This window comes from Ambystoma mexicanum, chromosome 2p, assembly GCF_040938575.1.
Source record: "Ambystoma mexicanum isolate Mex_15411 chromosome 2p, UKY_AmexF1_1, whole genome shotgun sequence".
NCBI lineage: Eukaryota > Metazoa > Chordata > Amphibia > Caudata > Ambystomatidae > Ambystoma > Ambystoma mexicanum.
The window spans coordinates 1,064,900,102-1,064,918,926 of NC_090923.1; the positions used below are offsets into that span (position 1 = coordinate 1,064,900,102).

General features: G+C 44.8%; 1 protein-coding gene across 1 annotated transcript in view; it reads left to right on the plus strand.

The window, feature by feature from the left end:
* Nucleotides 1-18,825, plus strand: part of LOC138567843 (solute carrier family 22 member 6-A-like) — a gene marked incomplete at its 5' end in the record, with an annotated part of 223,258 nt that overhangs the window by 21,114 nt on the left and 183,319 nt on the right. The window contains one exon of the mRNA XM_069646335.1: nucleotides 14,180-14,316. Within this exon, the coding sequence (XP_069502436.1) occupies nucleotides 14,180-14,316 (137 nt within the window). The remainder of the gene's footprint in view (nucleotides 1-14,179; nucleotides 14,317-18,825) is intronic.

The window sequence follows — 18,825 nt, forward strand, 5'->3', positions numbered from 1 at the left end:
CACAACACCGGCTTCCCCCCAACACCTACCTAAGGTTAGATCTCGAACTCCTTTAACGCCGCCCTCATGGGGAGCCCCCACAAGTCAGGATCGAGCTCCCTCTTGCGTCCTGCCACACCACGGCACTTGCCACGCCGTCCTTGCCACACTTCCCAGGTGAACCTGTAACCAATGTCCTCCATTCTTATCGCCTCTACACGCTTTTCCGCTAACCAGGAAGATATTCTGTTCTCATTGATGCGCGTTTCACGATAAAAACAAACATGTTTTTCGTCACATCCACCGGCACTTGCTATGGGCCCTGCTACCATAGCATATGCCCCATGTAGCTCCGAAACCTCACTGGCGGCATACACTGTCATCCATTTCTGTTCTATTACGCGCAGCTGCACGTACCAGAGCTGCTGATGCTTCCCAATGAAACATTGCTCTTCAAAAGAACGTTACTGCCACGTTCAACGTTGCATTCCAGCAACGTCATCATACATGCTCCCGGCACCAAGAGAACAACATCGCCGACTGGCTTCACCCCTCCGCCAATCATAATGCACAACACTTCCCCATGCTGTAAGTCATCTACAATGCAGCGTATTCTCATTCTTTTACTTGCATTCACCAAAACCAAATATCCGCTCCGGCTGTATGTTAACAGGGTGCCAGTATCTTCACTGGACCCATGCCCGCTGCCAACCGCCATCACACCTGGCAGCAGCGGATCACTCCTGGCTAAACGCTGATCAGTCAACCTGGCGATCCTCCTCCTGGCCGCCTCCACTTCCTGCCTGTGCCAAACCCGACGCGCACAGAATTGCAGCCAGCACCTCGCTACAGTCTCCACCACGGGACAATCCCACACTTCCTCCGAACCCGGAGGGCCGCCTTTCTTGGGCCCCTCTGCTGCTTTGAAAAAACGCCCAGATTGCAGACTGGTAACAGCCACATGCTTGGAATCCACGCCTTGGACCCCGAACCGGATCTCCAATATTAGTTTCTCCTGAAATGTGCTGTACCTGACATTCCTCAGGGCCCCCGTCCTGGACCCTGACACGGGCCTCCGCTGCTCCTGCACTTCCTCTCAGGATAGAGCATAACCTCTGGCTGCCAACGGCTGGCCTCTCAGGATCCCCGACCCGGATCCTGAACCATACCTCCGCTGCACCGCCTGGCCTGCAGCCTCCTAATGCTGGACAGATGTCTCCCAGGAAGGCAGTGCTTCTGACCTGCTGCCCCTTCCCAGCAGCACAGGAACCATCCTCGTCGCCAGTGAGGTAAACTAAGCCTCCTTCACATAACTGGAACACCAGAAGGTAAGTAGTTTACATGTAGGATTATTTCTCTACTTAGCAAGTAGAGAAAGCACTGGGACACCCATCCAGCCCAGCACATTAGGTCCAACTGACACCAGTAGAACCCATCACTCCAAACATCCAACAACACTCCACATAGAATGTCAGTGATATCACCACACCAACACTCCACATAGAATGTCAGTGACATCACCACACCATCATAACACACATAGCCATAATCAGGCCCCAGCACAGATTATGACATATGTATAATACAAGCTCATTGTGCCATATGTATTTATTAGTATGTACCTGTCCAACGACTTCCGCTGAGAGGCTGGCAAAGTAAATGTGATGGTTCTCAATTCTAGCACAGTGATAAGCAATCATTTGTATGTGTTTTACTACAGGCCTCTGGTTTGAAAATCTGGCATTCCAAGAAGGCATCCATCACCAAGGAAATGTCCACTTCTGGTCTCCATTAGGATATACCCCTTGCCAAGTTGCTGATTTTTGTCCACCATTGCCAAGCAGTTTTCATCCTTTCTGTTATTTGGATGTGGTAGTCTCTCTCTGTCTCCTGACACTTGGTGCCACTGCAGGCATAGCTTGTCCTTTAATACCCTATTTCTTAGCATGCAGAAGACAATTAATAAAAATCATGATTATATAAGACCAAAATCTTACATTTCCTGACTGAAATCCTTACCTTGCTACATATCCTGGATAACTTGTCCATTACCTCTATCACCCTGCATTCTGCAGGTAGTACCAGATTGCTTTTCTTACCTAATTTCAATCCTAGAAACTCTGTCTAATTCTCTAGCTGAAATCTTGATTTCTTGCTGTTTACTGTAAAATGTTACTCTTGAAGTAACTGAAGTGCTAGTCTTTCTGCTTCCCTGATACACACTTTGCTGCGATACTGAACAGGCCAATCATCAAGAAAGTGGTATAGGTGCAACCCCTCCCTCCTTCATTAAGCCGCTAAAAGAATTGGGGATTGCCAATGCTGCATCCCAATGACAAACCAGAGATATTTCCATAGGCATCTTGACTTGGGACATGAAAATATGTGGCTTGAAGATCTAATGAACACAGGAAATCACCTACTTCCAAAAGCAACATTATGTTGGCCAACTTTAGCATTCTGAAAGTTATGGTCTTTATTAAGTTGTTTAAATATATTAGGTCCATGATTGACATTATGGGCCTCATTCCGAGTATGTAGGTAGCCATGGTGCTATTAGCACCATGGCTGCCTCCAAAACCGGGTCCGGTTTGGTTGAATGGGGACTTACCGGGACATTCCGACTTGTGCGGACCCGGTAAATCCCCATTCAACCAACCATTCCCCATTCCCATTGAGCCCCCATAGGGCCCGTTATTAGCGCCCTGGTCCTTTGCGGGTCCCGCAAAGGGAACTTGCAATTGGGCGGTAAGGGTTTAACGGCACTGGTGTCCTTACCAGTGACCGTTAACCCTTACCGCCCAACTCGGAATGAGGCCCCATGTCTTTTGTATGTTTCTTTGCCAGGAAGTACCAAGAGTATACTCAGATTATGTTTGCCACCAATAGTGCTCTCTCCACCACATGGTATAAACCTCTTTTTTAGATTCTTTAATTGCACAGGTGTCCTTTTGAGGTGCCCGAAGAGGAAGCTTTCCAAATAATTCCAAGAGATTACCCTGACGTACAATGTTTAGAACCCTTTTTTTTCCAATGTAATCTATTCCCATTCGGAGTCAAAATGGGATATTTATCTTCCCACTGATGGTACCTTGAGAGGGTGAAGATGAAAGAGTCAAGTTCTTCTACTTTGGGACAACCTTTGGTGTGCTCCTCCTTGACGCAGTCTCTGCAGAGCTCCGTGTGATTGTTGGATTCATGGTGATTGATGTTGTGAGTATCTGCCTTAAGAGATGCATCTGATATGACTTGTAGTGGCTTTTGGGTGTAGAATAGCATGTCTACCTCTTCCCCAGAAAAAAAGGTGATTGTTATTGCATTATCATCCCCAGGTTTTATCAGTTTCTATGTCCATTTTTACCCATTACCTATTTTCCAAAAGGTTTTCCCATTGAAAGAGCAATCCAGCACTTTCACCTGGATTTCTGGCCTAAAATGAGTACTCCTGAGTCATGCTAGTCTTTGTAATATCTGGCCATTACAGAATGGCATAACCCTTCTTCTGCCACATTCAGTGCCACTCTCATCACATGCTTAGGTAGGAAACTACCATCTCTAAGGATATCTTTCACCTCCTTCTGTCTGTCATCAGGGAGGAATTCCAAAACATTGGTATTTTCTCGAATCGCCAGCGGTCACATCTTTTAAACATTACAGCAGCATTAACTACTCTTATAGCCAGAGAAGATGCTGTTGATACCTTTTCTATCTTTTTTGAGTGTTTATATGATGGAGTCAGTGCAAGTGGATACAAATATCTCTTCCTGCAGAGTCTGTTGATGTAAGACCCCAGAGACACATTGGGGCATCATTCTTCACCTTATACTTCTTTTCCATCCCCAAAGGCACAGGTAACACTGAAGGCAACACCCTGGAAATTCTCTTCGGTCACGCATACATTTGGGACTATGGGGGTTGCAAAGGTCGTTTTCCCTTGGCTAAGATCCAAAGCGAAGAGGTACGCTTCCTAATCCGATCCTCCACCTGTAGACCAAAGGCTTCTATGACTGACCCTTTGCATGACTGAAATGTAAGCTACTGAATCCTCAAATTGAGAACTTTGTTGAGGCTGCGGAATTGTCAAATCCTTAGGAAACCTATAGTCATATCAAAAATACGCTCCTTGGTGTGGTCTCACATCTTTCCATACGTGTCTTATTTTCGGGTGCCCAACTTCCATAAGCCTGAATTTATTTAATGTAAACACATGAAAACTCTCTACGTGGAATTCCGTCCTCCTCTTTCTCCCAAGATGAAATCTCACCTCTTTCCAGGTCAATGGGCCTCATTACGACCCAGGCGGTAAGTTACCGCCTGGGCCGTGACTTTACCACCATGGCGTAAACTACGTTTACGCCATGGTGGTTGGCGGACTTACCGCCCCATTCCGACCTTGGCGGGGCGGTAAGTCCCCAATCCCCATTTACCCTTCCCCATTCCCATTTTTGCCCCATAGGGCATAATGGGAGTGGGGAAGGCGTTAATTACGCCACCGTAAATTACGGTGGCGTAATTAACTCCATGGTCCCTTAGCGCCATGGATTTTAACACCTGCTAAAAGCAGGTGTTAAAAGCACCATGGCGCTAGGGGACCTCGTAATTGGTGGTAAGGGGTCGGCGCAGCTAACGCTGGCGTTAACCCCTTACCGCCAGGGTCGTAATGAGGCCCAATGACTTTAGATTTTGCATTTTTGGGAGGATGAGACTTCCTTTCCTCATACCCTACCACAAGAGCATCCATTGATGCAATGGTTTCCTCTTTAATTAACAACAAAGGATCTGTCTTACCCTTCTCCTGAAGTTTTTGCTTTTCCTGACTTTTTCCATGTACAGCTGTCTTTGCATCATCTTTTCTTTTTCTATCAACCTGGCCCTTTCCTCCACCTCTTTTCAATTATGTTCAGTCTTTCCTTTCTTCTGCAGCATTTTTTCTGACAATATCTTGTCCTTTGTCTTTGGTAGTGGCATCCTACTCTACATTGTAACTGACAATAACAATCCTGAAGTTGAAGAGTTTGCCACAGGCACCACTTAATCCTACATCCGTGGTTCTGATTGGTATTGGAACATTCAATTTCTCAACTTTTGATGTTGGTGTAACCAACCACGACACAGAACAAATTACCGGCAAAGGATGTGGCGTCACGTAACCCGACGTTGGTACTGATGGTGAGGCACTGATAATGACACATTGCAGGCTCGACGTTGGGAACAACTGACATTGAGAAACATCCGACGGTGAAGCGATTTATGGCCTTTATCCACCAAACCTTCATTTGGCCGAGATTTTCTAGGAGATGTTGCACTCTTGAAGCCCAGTTTTCTTTTTATGACCTTTTACCTTAGATTGGTCAGACACTTTGAGTTCTTTTTTTGGTCTCTTTGCTCCTTTCGGCTCAGACTCTACATTTAAGAACCACATGCCTATTTCCTTTGAGTTATCACATGAAAAGATGGAGAAATCTTACATCCAGGACATCACGGTCTCGATACAAACAGTAGACACAATCAGTGTGCATATCCACTTTACACATTTTTTTCTGATCACTTTTTCTGAGGAGCTTAAAAAAACTTTGCCATTATCACGAGTTGGGTGGTAGCCCTTAAATGCAGTGGTAATAGGGTTACTGCTCCATTTAAGGTTCCACCCAATCATGAGTATGGTGTGTTTACCCCCAGCTCAGGGCTGGGGCTAAACACGATGGAAAAATGCTGAATTCTGGCGCAATAACCATGCAGTAATACCGCCGCCGGAGGTAATTGTGCAGAAAATTCCCCATTGGGTTCATTGGGCCCAATGGGAAATGGTGAATAACGTTTACTGCACAACCCGTGATCCAGCGGTAATACCACCGGATAGGAGGGCGGTAACACAAATAATGTTGAGCGGTCCCTGTTGGGATACTGCCCAACTCGTGATGATGCCCTTTTATTTTATTTTTCTGCCTTATCGAACCAAAGTCAAACTCCAACATAATGAAGGGAGATGTGAGGTGATATAAGTGGAGCATCTAGGTCAGCAAGACTGATGGAACATGGGCAAAACAAGCCCCGTTGAATGTAGGAAAAAACCTCAATGTTTTCAAACATATAATGACAAGGCCATTCATGCTTTGCTATGTGAATTGAGTATTTTCCCACTGCCTGATTCCCACCTCGATGTCTCGGAATAATCAGTATGCAAATACAAAAACTCTTCATAATCTGGGCCACCTGGCTCACACATGTAGTTCCACAGACATAATTCATCAAACAATTACACCTATATGGCGACACATCCCTCAGCAGTTAGTAATCATGATTCACCTTCATAGTAACCATAGACTATCAAAACATTTTCTTGCCAGGAATTCTCTTTTATAGCCTTCACATTGAAAAAGTACTTTAGATACATATGATTATTCTCACATAGTTCGACATTTCTAAATACTACACAACAACAGCAACAACACAAACATTCATGGACAAACATATGTACAAAAAAGTGCAACTTTCCAATAAAGGTGCCTCTATTGCTTTCAAAAATGCAATGTAAAACATTTGCATTCACGGTTAGCAGGGAAATGCCGTCAAGGCTGATAGCACACCCATTTAGTCTGAAGCAAATACTGAGATCCCTAGGGCAATTAAAACTAGTTATATCAGAGCTAATTCTGAGTAACCCCAAGCACTGGTAGAAGCATCAATCTACACACACAACCCCTGTGCTGGAGTAATAGTTTTGACGAAGAGCTGAAAAAAAGTCTTGCCTTCTTCAGGGCCAGATTAAAATACTATACAATAATGGAAAACACTTAATTAGCCTTTGATAAAGCTGTATATCTAAATAATCGTTAAGAAAAGGGAATCATGTATCGACTTAACTGCAGTGAATACCTCTACAGCACCCTCGTCAGTGTGTTGGTGCTGTAGGAGGGAAAATTAACTCCATGTATGGTGAAAACAATATTTAAACTAGCTACGTGAAACATGGCAAACACACAACCCGCGTAATCGTGTAAGTGGTGTCCATTGAAAATAACTGTTGTATTGTTCGCTTTCTGCTGCTTGGGCATCATCATGTTTGGAATATTGGGGGGGTTCTGGAATGTTGTTTATCTGGCAATAACTGGTCATTTGATGGTTGGTGCCAAGCTGACCGGAGCTCGCGGTTGCTGCTGCTTAACTTGTTTCAATAAACTGCAAGAAACCCTTACCGGGTGTGGAGAGCCTCTTCATTTCACTGGTGACAAGTGAACCTAGAGCCAGTGACCCCCACCTGAATGCTGTGACGTTCCATATCTCTTTTGGGTAATGCAGCCATCCTGAAGTGATGCGAGAGCTCACAGCGGGGTGCTGCGGTGCTGGAGCAAGAGGTGTTTCCACACTGCGTACAGAGTGGAGAAAAGCACTTTCTGCCCCTTCCTGCAACTCAGACCGCCCGAACGAAGGTAGCGGCGGAGGTAAACCGAAGGGCATGTATCACCTCCCTGCACGTATGCAGTGTGAAAGTGTGCTCGTTTCAAGAAGGTGTTTAATCTTCTTCACTTCTCCTCGACAATAAAAGGGAGCTTTACCCAATAGAAAAGGGAAGATAGAAAAAGGGACTGTGCAAACACTTGTCACAAGTGTGACAATTGACATATTGTGTTTCTACTGGTGAGTGCAAACAGTGGTCTCAAGTGTGACAGTTCAAATATTGTTTTTCTCCTGGTGTAGCGGAGAAATATGGCAATGCCAGGTGTACCTGGTCCTTCCACATTCATGCCCATTTCAAGGCGCTTTTAAGATCAAGTGGGCTCAGTGGAAGAACGGATTTCTTCACTACGTGAGCGCTCCTTGTGGGAACACCATATGAACTGATCGCAACGTGTCATTATTAATGCATATTTTAGGTTATGAAGGGCAGCGCATATATTAAACTTGACCAGATTTGGATCAGTCAAGTGAGGAGACTGCTTCCAACGAATTTCACTCTGCCCTGTTGAAATTGTATATGCATTTTAACCCCAAAACTAGTACTATTCTACAGAGATAAGCCCAGTTTGGATGAGGTCATACATATTGCCAAAAAGGTTGAGCACTGCATGGCGTGTGTGAGTAAATTGGCAAAAAAGGAGAATAAAGTAACCTCTTCTTAAGTTCTGAAGGTGGGGGAGGTTGCAAAAGGGAGGGAGAATAAACAAAAGGGGAGTGTGCAAGAGACCCCTGATCTCAACAGTGACAGGTTTAAAGGGCAGAAATCAGAAGAGCGATTATGTTTTAGGTGGGCATGTGGCAACCATTTCACAGGGCCCTCGGCATGTCTAAGGAGGAAGGTCACATGTTCCAAGTGTAAAAGGTGGGGCCATTATGCAAATTTGTGCAAAAACCTTTTGATTGGGGGAGGTCGAAGAGTAATGTATGTGACAGAGGAAGGGCAGGAGTCCTCGGGAGATGAGGACGAGGAGCAGCCGGAGGTGATTCTCGTTAATGTGGTGACATGTGCTGATGAGGACTGTGAGAGTCCGTGCGCAGAAGTTGAAGTGAACGGGAAGCTGGTGAGAATGATGGCAGATTCCAGGGCAAACATGTCATTGATGTCACGGGAGGTGTTCCTGAGAGAGGTGGGTGGACAGATAAGAGAGCTAATGCCTCCTTACATCAAACCCGGTGGATATCATTTGTGAAAAATTGATGTCATCAGATACTTTGTTGCAAATCTAAACTTTAAAGGCAGACAAACCAATGGGAAGATTTATGTCACAGAAAGGGACAAAACACTGCGGGGATGGAGGGAGCAGAAAAGATTACACATTAGGCTTGATCCCAATGGCTATGAACAAATGAACACGTGCTGCATGTGGGAAGTGCTGCGAGTGTTGCTGAGCAGTATCCCAAAGTATTCTCCAATAATATTGGGCGTGTAAAGGGTATCAGAGTGTTTTGAGGAGTATTTGAGGTGTTGTGGCATGAAGCATAAGATCTATCATCCCGGCGGAGAGAGTCAACAGGTGCGTGATGGAAGCAATCACAATCAGAACAGCAGAAGTATGTGGAAATTATAAAAATGTTGCAGTGAGGGAGAGGTTGTACGCATCGTGCATGGCTCCCCATTCTGCCACAGGGGGGAGTACTTTGGAACTGATGAGGGTTGAAAGGCGAATACCAAGGTGTCGTTTGCCTGGCTTAGAAGGGCGCGAGAGACTGTTTGTGTTGTAGAACAGGTGAGGCATTCGATGGAGAGAAAGAAAGATATGTGGGTAAGGAAGGTGAATGAGAGGAGAGCATGGAAGAGACTTGATGTGTGTGTGTGGGAGACTGGGTGTGGATTAAGTGATGAAGAAGGGACATTCCCAGTGAAAGTGGTGGAGGTGTTAAGAGGGGCTGTGAGAGTGTGTGGAGGTCAGGTTTGGAATTTGGCTAGAGTGGCATTTATCAAATTCAAGTGAAAGAATTTAAAGAAACCATAAAAATGTGAAACCATTTGTATATAGTTGAGGGAGGGAGATGTGTTTTATTGTTTGCCCTCTGCTGCTTGGGCATCCTTGCATTTGGAATATTGGGGGGGGTTCTGGAATGTGGGGGGTGGAATGTTTTATCGGGGAATAACTGGTCAGTTGGTGGTTGTGCCAAGCGGACCAGAGCTGTGGGTTGCTTCTGCTTGTTTCAATAAACTGCAGGAAACCCTTATCTGGTGTGGAGACACAACGCATTCTCTGCATGGTATTTATAAACGTGACAAACATCCCATATTTCACAATCAACATTCCATATACCTAACAGTGCTGTGTAGTGTATCAGGAGCCAGCTTTCAGGGCGCCCTTTTCTTAACTACAAATGCACAGCTTAAAATGTATGAAAACAGTTTCAAAGTAGTAATGTCCTATATCACACATAGAGCAATACAATGGATTCAAATTAGGGGTGTCCAGTAAATCTGATCATTTAACCCTCAACATGTGATTGTAACTGAGCAATCCAGTGTTGTTCTCTTCTGGCTAATAAGTGTTCAAGAGAACCCCCTCTACTATCAACCACAATTTTCTCAACTATACACCATTTCAAATCATCTGGTGTGTCTTGAAATTCACAGACATGAGACACCAAAGGTGCTGTAATCACTTTGTTCTGAATCCGAGATTTATGTTGGTCCTTAATTAGTGTTCACACACTGGCCTCATCACGACCTCGGCGGTAACCCTTAAATCCGGCATTAGCGCTATTACCGCCGGATTTAAGGGCCCGCCGAATCAGGGCCTCGGCGGATTTCAACCCAGCTCTGAGCTGGTGTGAAATCTGCCGAGAATTCGCACTCATACCGCCAGCGGGAAATCCGCCGGCGGTATGATAGCGAAATTTCCCCATTGAGCCCAATAGGGAATGGGGCATTCCCGAATGGGCTCAATGGGGAATGGGGACTTCCAAGTCCACCCAACTCGTGATCCCGCGCTATTAGCGCCGGGGGCTATGGCGGTCGCGCTAATAGCCCCCGCGCTAATACCGCCGGCGTTACCGCCGAGGTCGTGATGAGGCTCACATACAAAATGCTCTACAAGTGGAGCAGTCATTTTTTCACCTCTAATACATGACCGATGTTCACCCAGGTGTAGAGCATTTCGTACTGAAGGGCCACGGTCCCTCGTATTTCACTTGGACCATTGTGGAAAAGATCCTGATTCCATGAAAAGGCGGTAACCAGCATGCGCCCCGATTTAGAAGGGAACAGCAATGGATCTTCCACCTAGGTACTGACAAGAAAGGCCTGAACGAGAATACAAGCTGGCAAACTTTGGCAATCCTATGAGTATACTGAGATGGCCTAATGGGATGCATCACACTCTTTGACTCAGATTATGTGACCCGCACCTCCCGGCAGCTATTCACCCCGTCTGCACCCTCCCTTCACCCTCTACCCTGGCTTATGCCTGGGTGTTTTCCCGAAGAGCACACATTAAGGAGTTCAGCAATTTAGTTGGGATATTACACATCCCCTTATTGGAGAATGGCCGCTTTACCCAGCATTAAATAATATTGCTGCAGTGTCCTGAGAAAAAAAAAACAGGGTCAAAATAAATAAAGCACACCATGAAATGAAATGAAATAAATCAGATGTTCATGACAATTGTGTACAATATGATAGAATATCCAGATGATTCACGGCGGTTGCACAGCATGCTAGACACACTAGCCAAAAACTAGCAGGAATGCATAACTTTTTGCCAAAACCGTGGACCCTCCAAGATGGAGGTCCCGGTCTGGATAGTAACAAATCCTGCTATCCACACATGCGCAATGAGTAAGAGTGTCTTGCTGCACGCATGCACAATGAATATGAGGATTCAGTGGAACTATATATGTTCAAATAGCCCCAGCAACCTTCATAACACTGCTGCCTGAGCGCAAACTAGACGGCATAAGAGGTAAGAGACACAGGCCCTCATTACGACCCTGGCGGAAAGGGGTTTACGCCGGCGTAAACCATGGCGCACCTTTCCGCCTGAGTACGAGTTCCCGTAGCGCCATGGTGATTTTTACGCCTGCTTTTTGCAGGCGGAAAAATCCATGGCGCTACGGGACTTGTTGTTAATTACGCCACCGTAATTTACGGTGGCGTAATTAACGCCTTCCCCACTCCCATTATACCCTATGGGGCAAAAATGGGAATGGGGAAGGGTAAATGGGGATTGGGGACTTACCGCCCCGCCAAGGTCGGAATGGGGCGGTAAGTCCGCCAACCACCATGGCGGAGTTGGCAGCTTAGCGCCATGGACCATGGTGCAAATTGCACCATGGTTCTCCGCCAGGGTCGTAATGAGGGCCACAGTCCTCTATTGAGACACCTGTATGCAATTAGGAGCTCAATCTCCGCTTCAGATAAAACAGGCACAGCAATTCTTGCAGTTCATCTGCAAACACGCAGTTGCACTGTACCTTTTTGCACAAAATAACATAAAATATGTAAACAAGGAATGATGTAGTATGAAAATGCCCTCTATATCATTTTACCTATTGGTGATATTACTATGCATTTAGGTAACGAGGACTACCAAACAGTCCGAATTTTTAAGAGGCAACTATGTCCTAGGGGAGTTGAGGCGAAGTGCGGCACTGCGCATTAAGTGTAAGAAAAACACCACAGCACCGGTAGTCTACAGTATTGAACACCAAGGCCCTAAAAGCAATATAACTAAGATATTGTTATCTCCTCCCTCCTCCCCCTGCCCCGCTCCATCCCTCTACAGACGCAGAAGCAAATTGTGATCTCAACCTGATTACAGTGCCCAGAGGGGGGCCGTAGCCCTGAAGAAAGTGGTATAATCCATACAAACCACTGAAACCGGTCGGCCTAAGAATAAAGGTTCCTGTGGCCTCCCAAATACTAAGGAGCCCACATCAGGGGAACCTCAGTGCACAGCACATGGTGCACTTAGGGCTCTTTAACCATGGAGCCTGGCTTTTAGTTCTATTTTTTAACATTGTGGCCAGTCGCTAAACATGGTTATTAATAGCAATTACTAAAACCTTGTATGACTTCCAACACCTATAGGGGCATGGCCAATTAACGCCTCTAAGGTGCTTTTAAAATCAGCCAATTTGGCAGTGTTTTCTCTTTTGTGCACACTAGCTAGGACAAGCCTTTCCTTCTGTCCCCTCACCCTAAATAAGTGGAGCACCGCCGCAATCTAGGGTCTAGCAACTCTAAATGGGACCAGAAAGAATGGTTGGAGGGCAAGATAGAGTGTATTCATTTCCGTAACAAAAATAACAATAACTAAATACTTAACCTGTCTCCACAGTGTGTGAACGTGAAAGGGTTGGTTACAGGTCAGCTACCCACCCCCAGTCCCTGTGTGTGTTCTTTAGTTCCTCACTAGTCTCTTGCTCCCTTGTGTGCCTTGTCCTTTTTTTAGTCTTTGTGGTATTGTTTTGAACATAAAGGGAGTTCATTTTCCCTCCTATCCTCCTCTTCTTCATTTATAGAATTGCATATGAAAATAAGAAGAGATACAGTGCCAGAACCTTGACATGGAGTGCTCTAGGGGTATTCACTGCATTTAAATGAATAAATGATTCTGTTTCCTTGAGCATTATTTATATATACAGCTTTATCAAAAGTTAATTAAGTTTCTTTCCATCTTCTTGTAGTATTTAAATCTGGCCCTGAACAAGACAAGGCTTTTTTGGCTCTTGGTCGAAACTAATACTCCAGCACGAGGGTTGTGAGTGTGTAGATTGATGCTTCTACCAGTGGTTGGAGTTATTCAAAATTAGCTCCAATATCACTAGTTTTCCTAGTTTTAGTTGGCATGTAGATCTCAGTATTTGTTTTAGACTAGATGGGTGGCTATCAACCTTGATTCCCTTCCCTGCTAGCTATGAATACAAATGTTTTACATTGCATTTTTGTACAGCACTAAAGGCACTTTTATTGCACAGGTACACTTTTTTGTACACGTTTCTCTATGACTGTGTGTTGTTGCTCTTGTTGTGCAGTATTTAGAACTATGTCAGAATAATCATGTGTTTTATACTACCTTTTTCAATGTGACGGCTGTAAAAAGAATGTCCAGACAATAAAATGTTTTTGATGATTACTAACTGTTGAGAGCTGTGTCCCCACATAGGTGTAATTCTTTGATTAATGATGTATTTGGAACTAATTGCTCAGATTGCAAAGAGTTTTTCTATTTGTATATATATTCCCTGATCTGCGTAATTCACAGGGACCCTGATGTATACTCCTGGGAATAATCACTAAGCATGTGAATCTATAACAGAGAATTGGCACTTACTGAGAGATCAAAAAGTAACAGGGGTCACATTATGCAATCAAGTGAGCTTGGACAATGAAAGCCAAATGAATGCGGTCCAATGTGGAAAACTCTTATTGACACCGAAGCATTACTTGAAGCAAGTCGTCAATAGCATAGGTGGGAGCCTGGAACAAAGCACAGCAGATGGCTGTCAACGGGACGGAAGCCCATAGAAAGAGATGAAACATGTGACCTCATTCTCGCAAAGCACACTGGATCCTTCCAAAAAAATGCTGTTTGCTGGGAAACTAAGATTCACAGTAGGCTGTCCCAAGGACATCACATGAGTCTAAAATGCAAGAGCAACAAATGGATCTACCAGTAAAAAGGAGGGACACTTCTCAGAATCACATTTGCCTATTTGTTAACCCTCCTTTACAAAGAAAAGGGTACACATGCATTAACTTGGTTCTCTTCTGATTTAGATATGGGCGAAGGGCGCTATTAATCTGGACCTACCTGCAGATGGCAATCTCCGGGACCTGCTTCATTTGCTTCTGTGTTTTCCGCTTCCTGGTTGGAATGGCTTCTTCAGGGATTATTCTGAATACAAACTCACTAGGTAAAGAAAATGCACTATTAATGCATTATGACTAAATAGCTATACATTAAGAAACACAGATCTCTCTGTTTTCTGGTTTTATGAAGATGTGTATGTTTGACAACAATAATTATTCATTGGCTTCCGCTAATGCTGTTCCTGTTGGATCCAGGTTTTTCATTCTAATCACAATGACTATGGGCCTCATTACACGGACGGCGGTAAGGGTTTACCGGTACCGGTAAGGGTACCAGTGGCGGTAAACCCTTACCGCCTTACTACGAGGTCCCTTTGTGGGACCCTACCTTAACGGCTGGTTTTACCAGCCGTTAAGGACGGGACCCGCAAAGGGACCTAGAAGGTAATTACGGTACCGCAATTTGCGGTACCGTAATTACCGCCTTCCCCATTCCCATTGAGCCCTATGGGGCAAAAATGGGAATGGGGAAGTGCCATGGTGAATGGGGAATTACCGCCCCCACACACCTTGGAATAGGGCGGTAATTCCGCCATGGTTACCGCCGTCCGTGTAATGAGGCCCAATGTATTTAATTCAAGCTTGTATGCAATTGATTTCTTTAGTCATTCTCCTGAAAACTGACTAAATATCACTATTCAACTGGTCAAGGAACCTGGTCCTACATCTCCCACATCCCCCATCCAAAATCTGATTCTATGTCAGATCTCAGGATTTGCAGTCAAAGAAAGAGCCATGTTAGTAGAGAGAAACATCCCTGTGTCGAGAGAACACCATTTGCAGTATGCAAAGAGCACATGAAATCATATAGGGGAAAAGTCATATACAGCCAACTACCAGACAATAAAGTCACAGGGATTGAGTGCACACGTAAAGCACCAAACAATCGCATTACTGATTGGTGATGGGCAAGGGTGGTCAATTTCCCGTTAATGACGTGGCACACTGCAAAAATAAGTACAGCAAATCAGTTGTCTTCGCCAAGTGGTGCCGCTGTTGGGCTGCCGAGTTGTTTTTCAGCATCTCTCTGCTGTCCCGCCCCCCCTCCCCTACCAATGCCATGACAGAGCGTAGAATGCGAAGCCCTCTGTACAAATGGCACCACTATTGGGCTGTTGGGGCTGCTCGGATGGGCTGGGATGCCCGGGAGGCCTAGCTATGCACAAGGCCCAGCTGGATACATGACCCCACTAGACCGGATTAAGTATGAGAGGCAAGTCAGACTTTAGTTTGTTGGGGGCTGGACTGATGTGGCGCATGCAATTGACGGTACCCATAGAAGTCACAGAGTGAAGGGAGAAAGGAGGTAGTTAGCTACAGTAAAACACAGAGTGCAGGCCATTCAACCACTCGTCCGCTGACATCCTGTGGATGGACCACTAACTCCTCCACTGCTGTGCTTTTTAGGCACCCTTTTGCTGGTATTGTAGGGATCAACTAGAGGTTGTTAAGCGTCCAGCTCAAGTGTGGTGATCAGGGGGAGGAAATCAGGCTAAGGGTGCCCCTTGAGCTATCGACTGTTCCCTGCACCACCTGCTAGACGTATCATTTGTTTGGAACTTGTTGTGAACCATTCAGAGGGCCCTGTTGGTGTGGGGGCAGAATAGCAAGCCCTTAGTGACTAAGCATTCCTCGTTTTAGTGGAGTTTAATGGTTTTGGCCAAAGAAACTGAAGCGCACAAAAGGCTCCCAACAGGGAATCATTTGTTGCAAGCACACTAAACTGTTTTCAATTCGTCTCTTCAACAATACAACATTTGGTACCTTAGCTAACTATAGGCTCTTTAAGGACGAGTTGGTTGCCAAGGGGTGGGGGGGGGAGTCAGACTAAGGGTGCCCCCTAGGTGGATGACCATTCTGGCACCAGCTCAGAGTTGAACTATGGACTACGGTGCTTATCACCTGCTGGTCACAGAGGTTATGGATAGGGGTTTGTGGAGTAGCTCCTAGATACAGAGGATAATAGTTCACCAACCTACAATTTATGACTAATGAGCTTTCTCCTAGCCTTCACATTTTTATAGATATTTGATTATATATTGTTTTATATTGCCAATTGATTTAGAATATATTTTGTGTAGTGATTGATGCAGTCTATTTTTAGTCATGTTTTAACATGCATCTCATCTTTTAGCAAATAAACTGAGCTTTATTGCCGGTCAGTTTTTTTTATATCTTTAACACTGTATTATATTAAGCAGTGTAGCATTGTTGGTCAAATACAATTTACACAATTCTGAAGCTGAACAAGGGCACAGAGCAAGACACAAGCCAGTTCATTAGATATACTCACACTATCAGGTAATTCATTGGGAGATGTTGCACATGGAGAGGCCAGATGACCAATCTAAAAATGGGGAAAAGGAAAGCGACTGCTTCCTTGCAATCGTCCAAGGAAACTAGAAGATCTATGGTGATCAGCAAACCCATCGAGGAAGCCAATATGCCTACTGACGAAACTGCGTGTTTACTAAGCACACTAATACACCTAAAATATGTACATTCATCCATGCTTGTGGCAGGGACTAAAGCCTTGGCAGCAAACTGTAGAATCATACATGAAGATAGATTGCTTTCAATTGAAGCCAACACTCCCACTCCCAACAAGGTGTCCCACCGAAGTAGGGCTAGAATCAATAAACAACTTAAGGATCAACACTAACCACATCTCCTAACACTTGCTAATTTGGGAGATAAGTTGGATGCCTTTGAGAAACCTAATACTGATACTCAAACAGGTGGGAGAAATTATAACATACCTCGAAATACAGAAAAAGAAAGATTTGTTGCACTATAACATGGATGTGGGGTAGGGGAGTCTGGGGTTATACCTATGGGGTACCCCAGGTGAGTCGTTGTATACCTACGGGACAATAGGAGAGGAGGATGAAGTGCCAGAGGCCTTTATGGGATATTCTGATATGCTGATTCTCTCACCCCCGATCCAGGTCTAATTGTCCCTAATTCAAGTCCGCTTACCCATGATCTTTTCGCCTGTGCCGATCGCAACAGTGTCTGAGGGGCAGGTGGTGTATCCTGAATGGACCGCCTGTCAGCGCGACTCTAGCCATTGAGTTTCATGAAAGTCAATGAGAGAAACTCGGGAGCGTGCGTGTAACTGTGGCGAAGCAGGAGAAAGGCACAGACTGTAAATCGGCATGGAACAGAAAGCAAAAGAAAGACAAGAAACGTATAAATCCTATTGTGAACTTAAATTGCACTATACGTCATAGGAAGAGGGGCATTGTGGGACTTGTAGTGAGAAGGCAAGTTATGTGAAAAAGCCAAAGCCTGCATATATGAGAAGGTTAAAGGGGTCTGGGACCCATATAATAAAGAAGACATATTTGAAACACAAGCATTGCCTCAGCCAAAAAGAAGGCAGTATTGTTTTGAGGAAAAGTATGAAGGTGAAAAGAAGGGTGCGAGTGACCCCAAAATAAAGTGAATCAAAGAAAGGTGCCTGGGGCACAACCCTTTTGATGAACTGTGATAGAAGTGTCAAAGAGTGCAGGGGGCATGATCCTAGAAAGGCCAAGTGTCGGAGTTGTCACGAATAGAGCTAACTAAGCTGTGCACCTTCAAATGTCTCTGATACGAAGGATTGATGAAGTGTTCAAATTGTTGAATTGTAGAGAAAGGGAACCCCTGTTGAATCAAGAGGAAGAGAAACTACAGTGAACTTTGTAAAACTGTGGTCCAAATGGAATTGTGGTACAGAATGGAAAGCATTGGAAATGTGTTATAAAAGTGTGAACTTTGTGATGGTTGGGGAAAGGAAACCCAGTGGAAAGTGAAACCTGTTCGTTTTGTGAATTGAACTTTGTGAGGGGAAAAGGAGTCCCTGTGAAAAGTGAAGCCTGTTGTAAGATTACTGAACCATATGAGATTAATGATATTTGACCAGAGGAAGGCTTTATTTGAGAAAGGGAACTTGGAAAAGCCTTAAGAAGAGGATTACGACTCTTTTGAACTTTGCAGAACTTTGTTGATCCCTAGTTGTTCAAACTTGGGGAAGGGAGCTGTTGGACAGATCCAATATCGTTTGAGGAACATTGAGAAGAAGATGCAGAACACCTGCAGTGCCAACCTGATATTATTTAGCTGCACCTTTTTTTATGTTGGGCATACCCCTGCATATTATCTTTCTAGTTATTGAGGGCAGACATAGGGTAGATACAGACTTTCTTTTGATTTCGCACGACAGAGTTTGGACTATTTTTCTTTTATGGTCGAGACTACTCCCATATAGAATAAGGGAAGGTTAGACATTCATACCAACCACTTATCTTAAATAAAGGCTTTCGAAACGGATTCCTTGTGTCTGTGTCTATCTCTTGTCACCATGCCAGCACTGAAGAACCAACAGCAGGATTTGAGGTCAAAAAAGGGGAAAGGGCAAGGTTGCTTGTTGTCGCCAATGCTTGTTTGCCTGTTCATTAACACAGTGATCAATGCAATTTTTTCATTCCCTATGGACGCCCCAGTATCCAATGCTAATGTTTGCCGATGACGCAATCGTAACATCATTAACACCAGCTGTCCTGAAGATG